We start from the raw sequence: 19,342 nt of genomic DNA on the forward strand, positions 1-19,342 counted from the left end.
GTAATGGTGCAATATCGCGTCCGCAGGCACCGGCACTTACGCTTGCGAAAGCCACAGCCATCGATCTCAAATCAGCCGTGCAGAAGCATCGCTCCACCAGGGCGGGGGAAAGGAAAGAGAAACACCGACGGAGTGTTTATTGCAACAGGATTTTATTAAATATTGTTATTTCTGTACCAAAATAAAAGCTTAAAAGCATAAGTATAACGCACGCCAAGAAATGACAAAGGGAGAGGCCACGCTGCCATAAAACACCCTCCTTTGCGTTTCCTCAGTTTTTGAAGTCGCAAGACGGGCAATAGGCAGGTTTGGTGCCAGGCGGGGAGTGCCAAACTGCCGAGCTCGTGCGCTTGAAGTATCGAGGTTTGCTCTTGCCAAAAATATCCTCCAGTTTAGGGCTTGGGATCAGCCCGAAGAGCTGGTCAATGTTCACTGGGTGATAATACTGGTGTAAAATGGCTTGATTAAGCTGACACCCTGCGGGAACAACGACACGGGAGATGCAGCCTCGTGAGACGCACTCAGCGCTCGGCTGAAGCTGCCCTTTCCCTTAGAGCCTGCAGGACAGCTGCTCTTCTTCCAGACCTGGAAAACCACTCCCTGTCCGGCCAGTGCCACGAACTGTTCTCCCGCTCACGGCAAAGCTTTAGCCCACACCCCTCTTCAAGCCACCAGCAGCACTTGCTGGACGGCCCTTGGCACACCAGCCACATTCCAACCCCCCCACACCTTGGGTGCTCCGGGGAGGACGGGCTGCCTCACCAGCAGGGAGCCCCCCGTGCTCTTCACACCCGCAGCTCCCCGCACACGCACGCTCTGGTTTAACTCCAACGCGACAGCGCTTCCAGGAAAGCGGCTCCAGTCACCCTCGGCACTCGCCGCCGGCAGTCCCAACACTGCCCCAGTCTCACACACTCCTGGGCCGCGCTCTGGGGAAACTGAGGTCGCGCCGAGTGTATCTGGAAAGCTCCAGCTGCCCAGAGCAGGAACCAAAGAAAATAGACCCAAACTTGGCACCTACCGTCAGCCCAGGCAGGGACAGGCTTCCGAGGCTCGTTCTCATCATCTGTGGAGTCATCGCTGTTCAGATCCATCCCGTAGTTATTTTCATCTACCTCTGGGGATCTGGATTCCTTCGTGCCCTTTGGGGGCCCTAAGCAGGACGTGGAGAAGGATTTCTGGAACCACAGAGAGCACTGGTTAGAGCGGGAAGCGGCAGAGCTGCCAGCTGGGAGGAGAGCTTGCCGTGCCAGGGCGGGCTGACTGCCGGCCCCTCTGCGGGCACCAGCAGGACGGGCAGACTGGGTGAAGGTCCCACCGCAGGGTGCTGTTACGGTGTTTGGGCAGGAGGCTCACGCTGAGCACAAGCCACGAGTGCAGGGGCGAGTTCCCAACGCCACGTGCTGGGCAGGGAACTCCGCCAGGAACCAGCGGGCAGCTGACTTGCTCGAGCAGACGCACCGTTCACACTCATTCTCGTCCCTAGTTCAGAAAACAGCAGAGCCAAAAGGTCACCCGTGTGCGGGAACCCTCCGATCTGCACGCTGACTGACACCTACAGCATTCCTGCTTGGCGGGTGGCTCGGGTTGAGATTTTCAGTAAAGCCCAAAACTGCTCAAATCCTTTTGGCTTTTTAACTGAACTTTGCTTTGGAACCCCATCCCACGCCGAGCCGAGCCGCAGGACAAGCCGGTGCCTGCAGCGGGGACTGCAGAGCGCAACGGCCGCCTGCCGGCCCTGCGGCTTCCCCGCTGCAGGAAGAGCCGGCCAGGGAAAAGCCAGGGCCCTGTTTCACACCGAAGCTGCAGGGCAGCACAGCGCAAGCCAAAGCTCAGAGGTACCTCCTGGATTCCTGGTGAGGAACAGGGGTGACGAGAAGACCTGGCAGTCTGTCCTGGTTTGGGCTGGGATAAAGCTAATTCTCCTCCCGGTAGCCAGTACAGGGCTGCGGCTCGGATTTGGCCGAGAACCGCGTCGATATCACGCCGATGTGTTGGTTCAGCCATTATAAGCCAAGGACTCTTCATCTTCTCCTGCCACCCTGCCAGTGAGCGGCTGGAGGGGCACAAGGAGTCGGGAGGGACACGGCCAGGACAGCTGACCCAGACCCACAGGGTATTCCAGACCCCAGAGTCACACCCGGCGTGTAAAACCGGGGGCAGGCGGCCAGGAGGGGCTGATCCCTGCTCAGGGACTGGCTGGGCACTGGTCAGCGGGCGGTGAGCAACCCCACGTTGCACTGCCTGTTTTCTTGGTGTTTGCTTCTCTCTTTGCCATCTTCCTTTTCATTACAATTATTGATCTATTCCGTTTCAGTTATTAACCCACCCTTATCTCAACCTCTGAATTTTACTTTTTCCTTCCTGATTCTCCTCCCCGTCCCACTGGCAGCGAGCGAGCGGCTGCGTGGTGCCCGGTCGATGGCTGGGGTTAAAGCACGACAGCCACACGTGGCACAGGACGCAGAAGCCTACACATGTCTACTACTTAAACTTGTCACTGCACCCAGTGACTTGACAACTCCTTTAACCCTTTTCCCTCCCTGTTTCTTGTGGAAGAGCCGTGGAAGACCACAGTGCGTCCATCCAGGCACTTGGCGCTGGCACAGAGGGCTCACACCGCGGCACACGCCCCGCGGCAGCTCTGGCCTGCCTTCTCTGGAGCTCTGGCACGGGTCAGGCGTGGGGCAGCCGAGCGGGAGGAAGGGGCCGTCAGCCCCGAGGCGAGAGCGCTCAGCGGCAGAGGCAGCGCTCAGGGTCGGTGTCTGACCCGTGGGGCGCTTTCTGCCCCGCTGGTTCCCCGGTTTGGGCAGCTCCCACCCGGGCGGGCTCCCGGAGCCCCCAGCCGGGCCGGAGCCGGGGCTGCCAGCGCCGCTGCAGGCTGCGGCCGGGCCGACGGCCCGTCATGTGCTGCCATCCCGTGGCCGTTTCCCGCAGCTTTTCCGAGTAAAACACGGGGTTTTCCCCTCGGGTCCCCCCGTGCCGAGTCGCCAGACACCCCCATGCTCTGCAGGGGTGCCTGCTAACCCCGGCAGCCTGCACCCCAGCACCGCACCGCCTGCTCCACCGCCGACGGGCGGCAAATCCGCCGGCTGGCCCCAGAGCCGACCAGACCCCGCAGAGCCCTTCCTCCGCCGGAGGGCTCTGCTGGAACCAGGGCTCACCTTCACACCTTTGCTCAGCCACGTCCCAGAGGCCGCAGTCAAGGCTTCTGGTTGCCTGTTTTTTTTCTCCTCTCCCAGCTGCTGCTGGGGCTCCTGCAGACCATCCTCCTCCTGTTCAGACACAAGAATCAAGGCATTCCACAGGCACGTTCACCCAAGCGAAACAGCCAGCCTGCCTCTGGAACCAAGCCATACCTTCCGGGTGCCTTGGAAAAAACACATCCCCATCCCTCAGTGCCGCCTTCTGCGGAAAACACCCAACCCCAAGGCTCAAAGATAAAGCGCCTCCCGCCTTCGCTCAGAGCCAGACCAACAAGGTCTCCGGAGCCCACGCTCACCTTTACTGCTTTAAGCCAGGGATTAGAAGCCACAGCGATGGATGCCGGCTGCTTGGCTCTCTTCTGCCCGGGCAGCTGGTGCAGCTCTTTCGGGCTCTCTTCCTCCTAACGAGGAGAAAGAAACGTCACTGCTTAAGCTCATTTTCAAACCAAACCACTTTTCCAGGAGTTTCTTCTCCCGTACTACTCAGCAGGGAAGAGCTTATAGGAGGGCAAGAGCTGCAGGCACTTTGAATTATACTCGACTGCTCTCTTATCTGGAGGAGCTTTGCTGTGGCTCACTCCAGCCCAGTCGCTGGCAACATTTGAGGAATTGAGACCTTCATGAAAATGATATAGCACAAACAGGAGCTTGAGTGTCATGGACCTAGTGAGGAAGAGCAGCAAGAGCGAATACAGGAGGAGGAATTTATCCTTAAAAGGAGTGGCATTTGGGGTTTGATTTTCTACTAAGGAAGGCAGCAAAAGAAAGAGTCATGTTATGTGTAGAAAGAAAATGTTACTGGGATATTTTCAGACAAACAGCCTCGACTTTAAGCCGTAACACTCTGTGTCAGTGCAAATGAAGTTACATGAAGCCATATGATACCTGCAGTTTGTTAAGGGAATCACATCCTCCAAATACAGTGAGTGAATGTAGTAGGAAAACACCCAAATCTCTTACTAATTTCCATATTCATTTAAGTATAAGTGAATGCCATTTGGAGGTGTCCTTCCAAGTGCCGTTGTACAGCTGCCATCCATCTTGTGATGGGGCTGAGGAGGCTCACGTGCTGACAAGAAATCAGCCAACCCCAACTTTATCAACAGAGTTGGCTTATTCTCGCCCAAACCCCAACTCCTTACAATAACACATCTGGCTTGTCATTGGTTTTGTTGCATTTGATCCTCTAAGTGACATAATAGCAAACGTTAAAACCTTAACAGTAACACAGCGCTTGGAAAACAAGTCTGGTCTTACAATAAGCCTGCGTATCCCATGCCTCACTAGTTTACCACAGAGAAGTTGTTCCAAGACCACTTCAACTCCGCACCTTTAGGTTTTTTTCAGCAAACACTGCTGACTCCAGCTGTGGTTGGGGGGCCTTCTCTTTCCCTTGCTGTTTGTGACCCCTGAGGAAAAAAAACCCTCTAGTTTAGTTAGAGGAAAGCATGTCTGCCTGCCCGCCCCCCAGGCATTCTTACAGCCTTCTTGCCTCAGCACCCAAACCTTGGGGACAGTCTGGCCCCCAGGCCAGCCTCCCAATTTCAGCAATACCATTTATATTTATTGCTTCACCGTGCCTGCTGCCAAGTCCCCTCCCCCAGGACAGAAACAAGCTGGTACCTCTCCTTCACTTGTTCCAGCTGTTGCTGCTCTACAAGATTTTTCAGTTCCAAGACTTTCCTTCCTTTTTCTTTCACATCATCCTCTCTCCTCTTCTGCAGTGGTTCTTGCTGCTCAAATGAGTCTCTGTCCTGAAGAAGAAAGAAAACCCTGAAACCCTCCAGCTCAAGTGAGGAAAGACGGGAGGATACGGAGCGAATGCTCTGAGACAACCCGTGCTAGTTGTATCCACTCTTACCTTCCGCGGCCTGCCTACCAGTTGGGTGGTCTCTCCCTTCTGCCCCCACAGGTACCTTTGTGTTCTAACCCAGCATCAACTGTCCAGACAGAAATCTTGCAGCCCGGACCCCAAAATCCCGGCAGCAGGAGAGGCAGTAACCTTTCCCCGTCCCACCAGCCAGAACAGCGCAGGGGTTCCCTGCTACTCCTTCCCGCTTCTACGCGTAGGAGGGACCTAGAGTTGCTCTTACCACCCTCAGCGCTTTCTGCTTCCGCGCATCAGCTTCCCCGTGCTTCCTGGACAGCTTTTTCTTGCTCCGCTCCTCTGCCACCTTCTCTTCCCGTACTTGAGAGAGGCGCACCTGGGAAAGCCACACGTCGGCCCCGCCGCCCCCAGGACACCCCTCACGGCCTTGCCCACAGCGGGGACGGAGGCTCCTGCTGAAGGCTGGGACCGTCCAGGTCCCAACGAGAGCGAGAACCCAGCACCCAGCAAGCGCCACACATGCACTGCATTTTGCACCGGCCTCGTGCAGCCACGTGAAGGGACGCCCGTCGCTTGGAGTGACAGGAGAAAGGAGCACGGAGACCACCACACAACCCCAAAACACGTGCCTCCATCTTGTAAGGGATTCTCTGCAGAACAAGGGGATCAGGCATCTGGTTTCCCTGCCTGCGGTGCTGCTGCCCACGAACTGCCCTGCCGTACCAACCGGGGACGTGGAAGCTGGAGCCCCAGCGATCCCCTCCCCCGAGCCGTCTGCCGCAGCAGCAGCACCGGCATGTCCGCAGCAGCCGACTAGCCGGGGCTGGGTGTACTTTTGGCCACTCAGGTTTTGGGCAAGGCTGAAAGGAGCACGATTCCTCTGTTTGCTCAGGCTGACCCTTCCCAAAGGTCACTTTAGTTCAGCCCCCCAAATGAGCAGCCTTCCTTCTCCCAAAGGCTGCCAGGGCTGCGGGTCAGTCGGGAACAGCCTCCCTCAGTCCCGCACGCTTGTGCAAGTGACAACACTGCCTGCAGGCGGCCATCAACGCGCAGCCTCGCATGCTCTACACCTGCCTGTCCTCGAGAACGGGCCAGGCGAGGCTTTAACACACGAACGTGACACAAACACGCGCACAGCCAGGCCCACCAGCAGCCCTGGCACGCCTGGCAGCTGTTCCTTCCCACCACGTCTCTGCAAGCCCCTGCAGGCCCCGTGGCTTCGCTGCCCGCAGCGTTGTGGGCGAGCAGCTCGGCGAGCGCGCTGCGAGCTGCGTGCGGCTGCCCCCTCGCAGGGGCTGTTCCCGGGGATGCTGCCGCATTCCTCGAACGTGGAGCACCATCAACACCGCGTGTCACAGCAGGAACGTTTCGAGCCACCACAGAGGTGTGGAGAACAAAACCCTCCTCGTGTTAGACAGAGTTTCAGTGTCTCTGCTGCAGACTTACCCACCACCTGATTAGTCACCACCAGCAGCCACCCTGTGCCGGCACGTATCATGCCAGCGGCCCGTTTGCTCCCTCCTGGTCTCAGAGCTCACCAAGACAACGTCACTGCACCGAGTGGTCCAGAGCCTGGTCAGCCTTCTTACCTTCTCCTCGTTCTGTAAAATCTTCTGCTCCATCCGCTTTTTCTTCTCTTCTTCCATTTGTTCCACCCGCTCCCGAGCCTGCAGTGCCTTCCTCAGACGCTCTTCCCTCCTCCTGGGCAGCGTGTGTGCAAGAGGGGCTTGTTAGCTTTGTCTGCTCGAGCATAGAGGATGAGGGGAAAAGGACTTGCCGTGGTAATTGGGGAAAACAGTTATTTTGCTTGACTTGCTTTGGCCGAGCTGAGCGTCAGCTCACCTCTGGATGAAGGTCAGACATTAGCAGGTGCTTCACACCAGTGCGGTTCCCACAACAGCAGGGCTCAGGGTGCCCATGCAGCACCATCCCCTAAAAGCTCCCTCCGAGCGGAAGGCACACAACTGGGTGCAGCAGCGCTGCCCGCCCGGCAGGAAAGGCCTCCGAGGCGATTCTGCGCCGACCCAGCGAAGGAGCAGGAGGTAAGAGACGCAACTCACTGCTTCATTTCTGCCTGCCGCCGTCTCTTTTCCTCCTCCACTTTCTTTCTCCTCTGTTCCTCAGCCTCCTGCTTCTTCCTGAGGCTTTCCAGTCTCTGCCGCTCCTTCTCCTGGAGGGAGATGAGTTCAGACTGTACCAATTGCTGGGGCCTGTTTCTACCCTCAGGCCGCTCGTGCGCAGGCAGCCAGAGGCTAGGCAGCCTGCTAAACAAAGCAGTCACTGTCAGAGCCCTGTTCACCCACACACCCGGACGGGAAGTGAACAGTAGGTAAGAAACAATGCAGGTTTGGCAACAGCGCTTGTTCAACTAACAAGAGCAGAAGAGTCATGGGTACAGGAGGGAAACACCTCAGTCCTTCAGCTGGAGAGAATACATTTGGGCAGCGAACAGCACCCTTCTGCTGTAGGTGACCGCCTGTAGCAAACGCTCCTTTCCTGGGACAGTGTTACCTACAGCAGCGGCTGGAGAACGGGTGAAGAGGAGCACAGTGCGAGTAGTCTTGCTTAGAGGCCAAAAGGGCTCCCAGCAGTTCCCGGCCCCAGCAGAACATACCTGCAAAGAGATCCCGCCACCTCACCCCTGGTGTGGCCAGTTGACTTATTTGGACAGAGCTGGATGCCAGTGAGGGGAAAGAGCTGTCAGTGCCCGTGAGACAAGCAGCACCGCCGTTAAAGTCTTCCAGCCCCCCCAGTTAAGGGTGTCTTTACTTACAACAAAGTTTTCCTGTAGAGACATTAAAAAAGTGATTAAGGGTTTAGAAGTAACACTAGAACCCTGCTTCATAGCATACACCCCGTTCTTAGCTGCAGCTCCTTACCAGTACGTGGCAGAGGACCCGCTGCCTGACCCCACACTGCCTGTCTTTCAGCCCTGCAGCAGCCCCTTACACAAGACACAAAGGCAGATTCCCAGTGCAAAGACTTTCCTATGGTTCAACAGCCCCAGAATATAAAGTGTTTCTGCTGACCACAGAGCAGCTGAGATTTCTCTGCATAAGAGGAAGGTCTGAGGACTGGTGCTAAAGACCCCTGGCCAGTAACTGCGCGTGGATGGGCGATGCAAGGCAACACCAGCCAGTCTCCTTTCCCCGGAGGGGCTGAAGTGGAATTGAGGCCAGTGTGCTGCCAGGACCTGCACTGACCCACGGCAGCAGACAGAACCAGGAATAAGTTTATGCTTTTCTAAGCAAACAGTCCCTCCTGCCACTCCCCAAACTTGATCCCCTCCTCCAGCCCTGCGAGGGAAGGCGGGACGCTGACGCACCTTAAGCTCAGGCCGGGTGGGAGTATTGCGCTTGATGAAGTTCCTGAGGACACCCCCGCGCCCTGCGGGCCCCGGGCTCAGGAGCAGCTGGTTTCGCTGCACAGCCTGCAGGAAGTTTTTCAGCGGTCTGACAACCTACGAGGAGGAGATGCAGGGAAGTCAGCACCTGCCAGGGAAGGGGAGGCAAGGGGCCGTGGCACCCACTCACCTTGCTAGCCGGAGAGGAAGAAGGTGGCGTCTGCTTTGCTGAATTCTTGTGCTTGTCATCCAGCGGAGACCGGGCGGGACCCCCGGGCTGCTGCCCGTTCCATATAACCCCCACCGCTCGTTTACAGCTTCTTGTCCTGGCGGCGGCAGCAAGAGGCACGTTAGTGACCGCCGCGCTCCCCCGTCCTGCCAGCAGCACCCGTGCCGTTCCGCACCCCGCTCCGCCTGCTCCCCGCCGCCAGCACGCCGCCCCGGCTGCAAAGCGGGCAGGGAGGGCACGCCGCGGCTCGGCCCGGGAGCACCCAGGTTCCAGAGCAGTAACGTACCTCCCGCTCACTCTCACCCGTCACCCCGAGCCCCAGAGCACGACAAGTCTTTGCTCTCCCTGGTACGAAGAGCACGAGACAGACACAACCCGCCTGTTTGCGACGAGCCAGCCCAGCCCACCGCACTGGCGGGGTTCATGTGCTCCACAAACACTCGGGATGCTCACAGATTTGCCAGGGTCAGAAAGGACTTCACTTGCACCCCCTAATTACAGGGGAAAACAGGGGGTTCTGCTTCACTACCCAACCAGGGCCCAGCCCAGCAGCAGCCTCGAGGAAGGCTGCAGACCCTGACCCTAAGCATCCACATGAGAACAGAGGTTACTGTCACTCCCCATCCACTACCCACAGCAAATTCACCCCAGCAAAACCAGGACAGGCGACTGAGGGCAAAGCTAACAGCAGCTGAAATCTCACGTGAAACACCAGTAATAGAAGCAGTGAGGAAACAAGTCAGGCACTCCAGACACTTGCACAAGACAAAAATAAACAGGTCAGTCACCTACTTGCATTGCTTTCTGAAACTGCTCCTGGAGCACCCCCTTATGAGGCACTCAGCACCACATCTGAGCCGTGAGTTCAGTGTGCTATCTTACTCTGGGTGTGTAGGAACCCACATGTCTGCTGCCCAAGCCAGACCTGGGTCCCAGACCCAAACAAGGCTCAAGGAGTCACAAGGAACTCCCAGGAGATGAGATCTGGCCAAAGAAGATTTCAAAATTACACTGCAAGGTGGGGGAAAGGTAGGGAAACAAACACCCAAAGCTTTTTAAAACAGACTACTTAAAAGGCCAGGCCCGAGTCCTTCCAGACCCCTGGCTCCCTCCTCCTCCTCGCACATGTCTCATACCACATGCGCGAGGGATTCTCCTGGGACTTGGCACAGCGGGGTTGTTCCTGGTTCTCGTTCTGGGGTTCGCTGTTCAGATTGACACAGCTTCCTGTGAAGAGACTGCAGTCAGCACCACGTGCAAGGCAACCTGCCGGGCTCCAGCTCTCGTCTCCGGCTCTGTTCCCTCCATAACCGAACGGAGAAGCCAGGAGCCTGGATGGTCACCGGGAACACCAGTGCTGTGCACCTACACTGTGAGGCACGCTGCAGCGCCCGTCCTGTACAGACCCTTCTGAACAGGCACAACCTGTCTCCCCAAAAGGCCTCCAGCCACTCTTTCCTCTCCAGCTGCTTATCAGATCCTGCAGTTCCCACAGGGGACAAACAAGAAGCCCAAATCTCTCCCTCTCCTTGCTCTGAGGCGCAGTAAATAAATGGGACCTGTAAATCCTCACATAACGTTAGCCCAGAGGAAAGGGATGTCAAGGCGCTTTAACAGAACACACCACACTATGTGGAAGGCTGTGGGTCTAAGCAATCTCCTTTCGAAGTGTCCCCAGGTACTCATTATGCACACTGAAGTTGGACAGGACAGCATTTGTCTCGAGGCTTGGACACATTGACAATGTCCTTGCTTATCTAACTGCGTGTCTCACCTCTTCAGGAGGTCAAAATTTCACCTGAAAAATTACCTTGACTGGTCAGAGGTGGTTTTGTTTCAACACAAGTCTCAAATTTTCCAAACTCTCATGGTCTGTGTGTCTTTGGGGCTTCATGCAAGAAAAGCGAGACCAACACGAAGTTACCTTCATTGTTCCCTGCCTGCTGCTCAGGAGGAGGCAAGTGCTGTGCAGGAGGGCTGGCAGCTTGTATACTTTTGCTTGAAATGAGGACACCTTCAGGAGGCTGCAGGAAAAGGAAACAAGCATTCTCTTAGCACAGTTGCTCCAAAGAACACGGCTACCATGGATCTGCTGCCCTGAAAAAGCCAGTCACTTCCAACTGCAGTCCTCTGCTAGGCTAGGGTCTGCTTCTCTCTCAGCTAGAGCTGTGCTGCACGAGTGCCGAGTGGCTCATTTCAGCAACAGGGGGGTCTGCTCACAAAACACCAGCCTCTGCAGGAAGGGCAGTTGCCCAGCACTCCTCAACCAGAGCAGGAGCTTCACTGAACCTGGACTCCAAAGTCAAAGTGCCCCGAGAATGACAAGCAGCTTCTACACACCTTGGAGACCCCAATTTTTGAACTACTGATATTCCAGTCCTGAAAGACAAGCGCCTGTAAAGTGTGTCAGGTCACACGGTCAAGAGGCACTTTAAGCACCTTTAGGGTACGCTCACAGGAAGACAAGTCAAAAGGCCGCTGCAGCACAGCACCCCAACGTGCTGGGGGGCTGCCTTTCCCCTGCCACCACCCCCCAAAGCAGAGCCACCCGCCCCTTCCCGCTGCTGCTGCTTCCCAACAGCACCAGGGAGCCGCTCCGAAGCAGAGGAACACCCCCTCTGCTGGCCGGTGCTCACCTCGGCTGGTTCGCAGCACAACCACACAGGATGTTTTTGCCAGCTCAAAGCAGGGGCTGGATTTCTTTGTCCTGCTACAGCACCGCAGGCTTACGCTAGCGTGTGGCGTGCACAGCCTCAGTGGTCAAGGAAAGCACATAACTCCAACTGCCCCCTGATTTCTGTACCTCAAACCAGACATGCAACAGAGACCGGCTAAGAATACACACAGCCACTTACCATGCCCAGCCGACAGGCAAAAAACTTGCTGGGAACCGGCCAAGCACCTCTGAAAACCCCCTCCTAAAGAAGCCTTATCAAGGCACAGAATGTCTCTGCCCACCAGGAGCCAGAGCACGCGAGGGGCAGCCCCGTGCAGGCCGGCAGCGCCTTCGCTGAGCTCGAAGGGACGTGACAGAACAATCCTTGGCTACATTCCCTGCTCCCAGCGGCAACGCTCAGCCAAAGGTACTGACTCAGGCAAGAAGGTGTCCAGACAGACAGTTTGTAGGTTGCTCCTTAGAACTCACCTTGTCACTTGGGGGATTCGGCTTCAGTCCAGGTCTGTAAAAGAAGAGCGATTTTAATTATTTCAACTCTCTGAAGGGTGAGTTACAGGTGATAAAAGTGCGGTGGAGCCAGCACATGGGACCCCGAGGCCAGTGCAGACAAGCCTAAGTACAGGGGCACAAGAGGCACAAGCCTGCTTCAGCCAGGTCACGCAGAGGTGGAGCAGCGAGTTCTCCCGACGGACCGCTCCACCTCATCACTGAGCACCACACGGACGAGCCTCGGCCCCTTCTGCAGGACCTCCGCGCAGCAGGTGAAGACGCAGCTCCATGAGACTTGGGCCGAGTCTCAGCTGCCCACCCTCACGGCCAGGCCACAGCTGGCTGACCCCCAGCACCGCCAGGCATTCGGAGGCTGGTTACAGCCAGGAACCCCAGGACAGCTCACACGTTGCCAGCCAGCACCAGGCAGCCTCCGGGGCCTCATGGCATCGGCTGGACCCCACCCTAGCGCAGGGATAACCTCACCATGCCCTGAACAGACTTCTGAAAAGTAAAGGCTGCACCTGAACAGCACAAACTTTGAAACATCAACCAGCCCCAGGGGACGACACGACCTCAACAGGCCGTCACAAAACTAGTCCTGGATCTGCACTACAAGAGAGACCCATATAGCTTCCTTGCAGGGTTTTCTGTGGTTTCCTCTTGCCCGCTTTACACGGCAGCCTCACCTCATGCTGCTGGTCACATCTTCTTCCACAAAAACCTCCAACGAGCTTTGACCTAGAGGAGAAAAACAGAAGCTAGCTTGGGGATTTCATTCTGAGGCTTCCCAAGAGCAGCAACGTGTGCGTGGTGGAGCTCAGGTCCCTGTGCAGGCTTTCCTCCCAGGGAACACGCTGATTGCTCATCTCAGCTTTCCACACCAGCACCGCCGCCTCCCTTGAGCGTCACTGACAAACTGGTGTAGGCTGGTGTAACAGTCTGTCCGAAAACAGCATTGTCTCAGCCTTGTCATCAGGAATATGGACTCTGAAAGTTCGGCCGACACCTTGACATGAGTCTGCAGCGGCCTGCCTGAGAAGCAGCTGCTGACCCTGAATGCCAGGCTCGTGAGGTCCTTGTGCCCCGGACAGAGCAAGGACGAGAGCTGAGCGACTTGTTCATCTGGCAGGACACAGCAGCAGGGTGGAGATGCTGCTGTCTGCTGCTCCCTTCTAGAAACCTGGTGGGGAGGGAACAGCCGAAGGAGGGAGCCTTGCAGAGGCAAGAGGGCTCTGTTTTGCCGCAGGAGTGCCGTGCCGTTCTCCGGTGCCAGGGATGAGCCCGAGAACCGTTATCAAGCAAGGATCCCGGCCATCGGTAGGACCGGCAGGACGCTGCCTGGACCCGGGACCATCGGGACGCCTTGGACCCGCGGTGGCAGCCAAGGATCTGTCCTCTTGTCACTTTATTTCCCCTTTCCTTTCCCCCTCTTTCCCCATCGCACGCCGCTTCACGGGCAAACAATAAAGTTTCCCTGTTTGATTGTAGTGAACCCCTTTGGTGAGGTCGCCTTAATTTTGCACTTTGAGATCACAGCGAACGAACCGTCACGAGGCCACCGAGCGGACCGTGACAGCTGGGAAGGCAGAGAACTGAAGCAGCAGCTCCTCTGCCTGCAGCCTGCTCCAGCTGCACAAACATGCTCCTGCCTGTGTCAGAGATAACACTTCCCAGTCGATTGACTTCAGCTCCTGCCTCCCTACACAGTTTTATGCAGAGATTTGGTGGATTTAGGCTGATTTCATTCCCCCCATAACACCACTTAGCTGAAAGTGTTATAGCAAATGCCTAGATGCAGTGTGACTCAAAGCTGACGGAACTAAATACCAAAGGCCTCCGAGCTTTATTAGAAGCCAGTCTGACTTCAGAAGCAGAGATTTTAGAAAGTCCAAATAGCAAAACCTTCCCAGGAGCAGTGGGAACAGCGGATATGAGGAGTTCAGCGCTACCAGGAATAGCCTGGGTATCTGAATCTTGTTTCCTCTGATGACTCTGCTATTTGGTTCTCAGTCCAGCCACTCTACCTTCACCCAAAAAGCATTTAAGCTCCTTTGCCAATTTCAGCCAAATTTCAGGGGTGGAGATGCTCGGTTCCTATAGATTTTTGTGGAGAGTTGGCAGAAGACGCACAAATTAAAGCCCCTCCCCGGGGAATGCTGCAGTCTCTCCTGATCAGCCAAAACGCACACGTGGCTAGAACCAGCCAGACCGCTTTTTCCCTTTCACTCTTGGTTTTTTGCCCATCCACAACCCACGCAAGGCAACCGCCAGCCCCTGTGCCTACGCCCCTTCCTTCACCTGCTGCAGCAAAACACACCTCAAGACCTGGCCCGACAGCCGAGGAGGACCTGAAGACTGCGCCCCCGACGGGCGGCACCCACACGGCCCATGGAGGAGACCAAGCGGAGCTGGAGCCAACGCAGCTGAGCAGCTCCGCAGCTCCTCTCTCCCCACGCCCAAGCCAAGGAGCTGATTTCGCCACATGAACACACTTGACAACTGGAAGAGACTTACAGCTCACTCTGCTGGAGGCAGAGGACGATTCTCGCGCTGCCGCCGCCTTTGAAATGGCCCTGCTGATAGACCTCCGGATCATGCGCTCTCTTTTGTTGGCCAGGGAATATTTTTCTGCCAGGGAGGCCCTACGGCTCTTGTGGGGGCCACCCACAAAGCTTCGGCGTCCAGAGCAATGGCCTATTTTGGATCTCGTAGTCATTTTGCTGTCAGGGTCCTGGAAAAGCACCTTTTCGAGGCCTTGAGGAGACCGATCTTGGAGCACGGCAGGATCTCTGTTTTGAGCAGCCTTGGGCGTGGAGGTACTTGCTCTTGTTCTGGGGGCCTCCTCCCTGTCCCTCGCTGTCTGGCCAGCGGGGATCGCAGCAATGGAAGACACGTCATGCAGCTCAGGGGCTGCATCCCCCTCGGGCAACTGCTCCCTCATAACAGCCTCGCAGGCTGCGGCGCTGCCGTCAGCACCCTGAGGGCAGGTCTGGCCGTCCGTCTTCGCCACCACCTCTCCCCCCTGACGGCCGGGCTCCCGGCCTTGCTCTTTGCTGTGGCGCCTTTGGGAACTTGGCCGGGAAGATGCTGGCTTGATGCTGCTTCTCCTTCTGGACAACCTTAAACAAAAACAGCCTTGAATGAAGCAATGAAGAATTCTCCCACTCCCAAACGATTTTTAGAGAAAAAAAAGCAGACAAGTTTTGACGTGAACCTGCAGGCTCATTCCCTCCACCATTCCCCCTCACAACCCATCTCTTATCATGGATGAAACGCAGGAGCTGGACCTTGAGAGCTGGCAGATTCAGCTGGAACAATTTAGAAATCCCTGCTCACTGCGCTCTGCAAGATGGTTTTCTGCTGGATGTTACCACTCCATGCCCCAGGCAGGAGCGCAGGGCACAGGCCCCTCGCTGCAGCCACCCCAGCCATCAGCCTGGGCGGGCTCAGGTAAAGGCTGTAGCGCATGGACACAACCTGCGGCAGCTGAGGGACCGGGATGCTCATGGATAACAACTCACAGCCCCAGGCGGAGCCGACGCCAGGGGACAGTCAAGTCACACCAGTGCACCCAACTCCACTGCCTCGAGCCATGCACGGACATCCACACGGGGAGGGATTTTGGATCGAAGATATTGCAGTCTCCCATGGTCAGCTCCGTGTGGAGGCCTCCCCTGTGGAGATCTACAAGATCCCAGCTAGAAACAGAAGGCTCTGCTGCTCTCCGGCAGGCTGCTCGGTATAAAGGACATCCCAAGCACTGGGGAAACGTCCGTGGCTCTCAACACAGAGGTTGTGAACAAGCTGGGGAATGCAGCAACGCTGCCATACACATGGCACCTGACAGCATGACCCTGCGGAAGGCAACAGAAAGATAACTGTACAGTTTGGACTCACCAATTGCTTGAACTACTGTGATTTAGGAGAAAATTATCAGGAACAGTAACTGTCTCTAGCTCTATTACTTCAGTTAAACCTGACCAGATTAAGTCCAGTTAAACCTGACCAACTACACAGAGGCTTGGGGAACTTTGGCGGTGACACCCTCTTTACTGCAGTAGGTAACTTGTCAGGAGAGGATGGAGCCACGCGCTTGACCAGCAAGTCAAGGAGATTGGGTGGACAACCTGTAAGAGTCAGTCCGAAAACAGCATTGTCTCAGCCTTGTCATCAGGAATATGGACTCTGAAAGTTCGGCCGACACCTTGACATGAGTCTGCAGCGGCCTGCCTGAGAAGCAGCTGCTGACCCTGAATGCCAGGCTCGTGAGGTCCTTGTGCCCCGGACAGAGCAAGGACGAGAGCTGAGCGACTTGTTCATCTGGCAGGACACAGCAGCAGGGTGGAGATGCTGCTGTCTGCTGCTCCCTTCTAGAAACCTGGTGGGGAGGGAACAGCCGAAGGAGGGAGCCTTGCGGAGGCAAGAGGGCTCTGTTTTGCCGCAGGAGTGCCGTGCCGTTCTCCGGTGCCAGGGACGAGCCCGAGAACCGTTATCAAGCAAGGATCCCGGCCATCGGTAGGACCGGCGGGACGCTGCCTGGACCCGGGACCATCGGGATGCCTTGGATCCGCGGTGGCAGCCAAGGATCTGTCCTCTTGTCACTTTATTTCCCCTTTCCTTTCCCCATCGCACGCCGCTTCACTGGCAAACAATAAAGTTTCCCTGTTTGATTGTAGCGAACCCCTTTGGTGAGGTCGCCTTAATTTTGCACTTTGAGATCACAGCGAACGAACCGTCACAAGGCCTCCGAGCGGACCGTGACACAACCCCAGACCCAAAAGACAAATTTGGTTGTCCGGGGGAAGGCAGCTTCTGACACCAAAGTGACCCAGAGGTACCAGGTAAAGTGTGGAGGAGTCAAAGAGGAAAGGGAGAGCTAAGGGGGAACGTCCAACAGCACGAAAAGGCAGCTGAGAAAACCCACTGTGGTGCGAGAACAAGGTTTCACAGCCCCTGGTGTGTGACCACCAGCAGTGACTTGTCCCACTGCCCGTATTCAAGCTGATACCCTCTGCCCTCCTTCCTGCCTCGCTCCCTCAATTTCTCATTCTGACCTCCAGCAAGAATCATAGAATCATTACTGAAAAGGGACCTTTTGCTAGAATTAGCAAAAACAAACCAGGTGGGAAAAACACGCAATTAATGCTACACTCAGAAATGGGGTTTTAAATACATACTGAGAAAAACAGAGCACGGCAGACAGCAATGGCTGGGCCCTGCAGGACGAGCACAACGTGCTGAACTCCACCGCGACCTTCCCGTCGAGGAGCGGCCGCTTGCCCGCCCAGGCACTTTGTCTCATCAGCAGATCTTTCTCAAACCCAAGTTTAAATGAGGAAAAATACATGCAAGACTTGTCTTCAGGGGAGCAACGCAGCTGCTACCTGAAAGCTAACAGCATGTCTTAGGAGCTCCCCCTCTTTAGATCTGCAGTGTTTTCTCCTCCTGCCCTCCTTCACCACACACATGCAGGAACTTCCCACGCTCCCTTACTATTCTTGCTGTTCTCTCCATCCTCCATGTCTGGTTTCTGACAGTCTTTTAGTTCTAACTCTTCCTTTCCAACTTCTGTGGGTTTTTCACCATGATTATCAAAATTTAAGGGCCACAACACACAAGCAGTTTACTCCCGAGTGCCCAGTGACGAGTTCTGGGTCACACTACAGCAGCTGCCAACGTGCCTGCCCTCAGCTCACGGGTCCCTGAAGGCAAGGTCACCTGAACCGCCTTGCTGCTGACCACCAGACGAGAGCAGATACAGTCAGCTACTGCAAAGCAGCATCCAGGAAGGTAATTAGCACCTCAGCCATCCCCAGCTACACGTGCAATTAAACCATGCCCTATACCACCCCGCCTTGGCTTCTGTTTGCAGGCACCTGCTGTCTACTTAGCACCAGTTTTAAACATCTCAAGCATGCTTGGTTCTAAACAAGTCACTTAGAATTTTCACTTGTTTCACCGCCAACCCCTTTGAGCCTTTCTGCCTGCCACTCCAAACAACGGCTGTGGACGTGCTGCTTCTGCACATCACTGGTGGCGAGTTCCATGCTCAGGCTCTCTCGAGCACCGGCACAAAGGTTTGGGGAGTGAATGCCAGTAGCAACCTCAGGCCAAAAATCATGCTGAAACAAAACCCAAATCCAAACAGACAAGAAAATAAGGTATTTATTATTCCTTGTTTCTAACCAGAAAAAAAAAAGAAAAAACAAGAATCAAAATGAAGGAAGCCAGCCAACTGTATGCCAAGCTTCCACAGGAATCAAAATGCTGATTGATCTTGACGTGCCCTTTTAAATGTATTTGCAGCTTAGGGAATAAAGCAGCGATTTCTGGTTTTGTGTATGTGGAAACAGTTACCTTCTTGTTTCACTCCTAAATGCCCTTCAGCAGAGCCAGAACAAACCAACTCACCTACCTCCTCCTGTTTGGTTCCTTATTGTCATCTTTCAGGCAGGAGGACTGCCTTTTCTTGGGACGCCTCCTCTGCGACGGTGTTTTGGGCATTAATTCAGGCTCAGCCCCAAAGTTGCTGTTGAGCAAACAAACGCAGAAGACAGAGATTGCTTCCCCCTGCTGCCTAAAACAACGCTATCCACCAAACACGGGTCACTCATTGAGAGGGGTGGGAAACAAGCCAGTGAAGTGTCCTGGCACCACGGCCCAAACCGAGCTGCAGAGCCCAGTGATACCACCACACCCCAGTCACCCAGCTGGGAAAGCTGGCACCGGCCGGGCCTCGCAGCAGGGCTGGCCCAGCAGCGGTGGAAACACGGCCTTGCCCCGGGGCAAGGCTGGAAGCACTTTGAGAGCAGCCATCTCCCTGGGGCAGGGAGAGGTCCTTGAGGGCAGCCCCTACCTATCCAGCATCCTCACGCCCTGCTCCTCCACCTCCCGCAGCCAAGCCAAGTGCTTGTGCTCAGCGTCATGAAGGAAGCGGGAGAGCCGCTGCCCGCACACCTCCAGCAGCCGGGTAGGACCGTCAGCCTCCGCCATGGCCCTGCCTGAAACACAGAGGGAGGCCGGCAGGTTCACAGGCCGCCGGGGACACCCCCCGGGCGGGAGGGGAGGCCCCAGCCCCCTGCCTGCCTCGGGGCGGGGGGACAGGCCAGGACCCGGTGCTGCACCGCGGGCAGGCACAAGCCCAGAGCTCCGGCCCCGAGGGACCCCCAGGCCCCTCCATCTGCCTCCCCCTAAGGCAGGGCACGGCCTCGGCCCGCTCCACCGCCGCTCACACCGACCGACTGCCCCGCCGCGCCCTCACAGCCACGGCTGCCCCCTCCCGCCCCGGCATCATCCCAGCCTCTGTCAATCACAGCGCGCATGTTCCCCCCCGAGGCTGGCTCTCTTATTGGCCTCTGCCCGCGTCCATCACTCCCCGCCGTTAAAGCCCCACAGCCTATTCGCCTGCCCCTCCAGGCCTCGCCTTCCGAGCCGAGCCCTCCACGACCGCAGAGAGCGGCGAGTAGAGGGGAGCCCGTTTTGAGCGCTCCCGTGTTGCCTCGCAGCCAATGGGGAGGGCGGGCTGCGTGGGCGGCGCGGCGGCGATAGGCTGGCGCCGTCGTGACGT

The 19,342-nt window shown here is 56.5% G+C and overlaps 1 protein-coding gene across 1 annotated transcript; it reads right to left on the bottom strand.

Moving 5' to 3' along the window:
- Positions 1–271: 271 nt before the first annotated feature.
- LOC147414559 (inner centromere protein-like) lies at positions 272–18,768 on the bottom strand. Its single transcript, XM_086472359.1, has 19 exons — positions 18,632–18,768; positions 18,191–18,304; positions 14,290–14,894; positions 12,462–12,513; positions 11,752–11,785; positions 10,531–10,630; positions 9,743–9,833; positions 8,568–8,703; positions 8,360–8,494; positions 7,808–7,819; positions 7,095–7,204; positions 6,624–6,735; positions 5,303–5,410; positions 4,830–4,960; positions 4,530–4,615; positions 3,503–3,600; positions 3,165–3,275; positions 1,022–1,196; positions 272–477 (listed from the first exon to the last, which is right to left on the bottom strand). The coding sequence occupies exons 1-19, from the start codon at positions 18,766–18,768 to the stop codon at positions 272–274; spliced, it is 2,553 nt and encodes an 850-aa protein (XP_086328485.1).
- Positions 18,769–19,342: the final 574 nt, after the last annotated feature.

Source organism: Leptosomus discolor, chromosome 12 (genome assembly GCF_034619465.1).
Source record: "Leptosomus discolor isolate bLepDis1 chromosome 12, bLepDis1.hap2, whole genome shotgun sequence".
Lineage (NCBI taxonomy): Eukaryota > Metazoa > Chordata > Aves > Leptosomiformes > Leptosomidae > Leptosomus > Leptosomus discolor.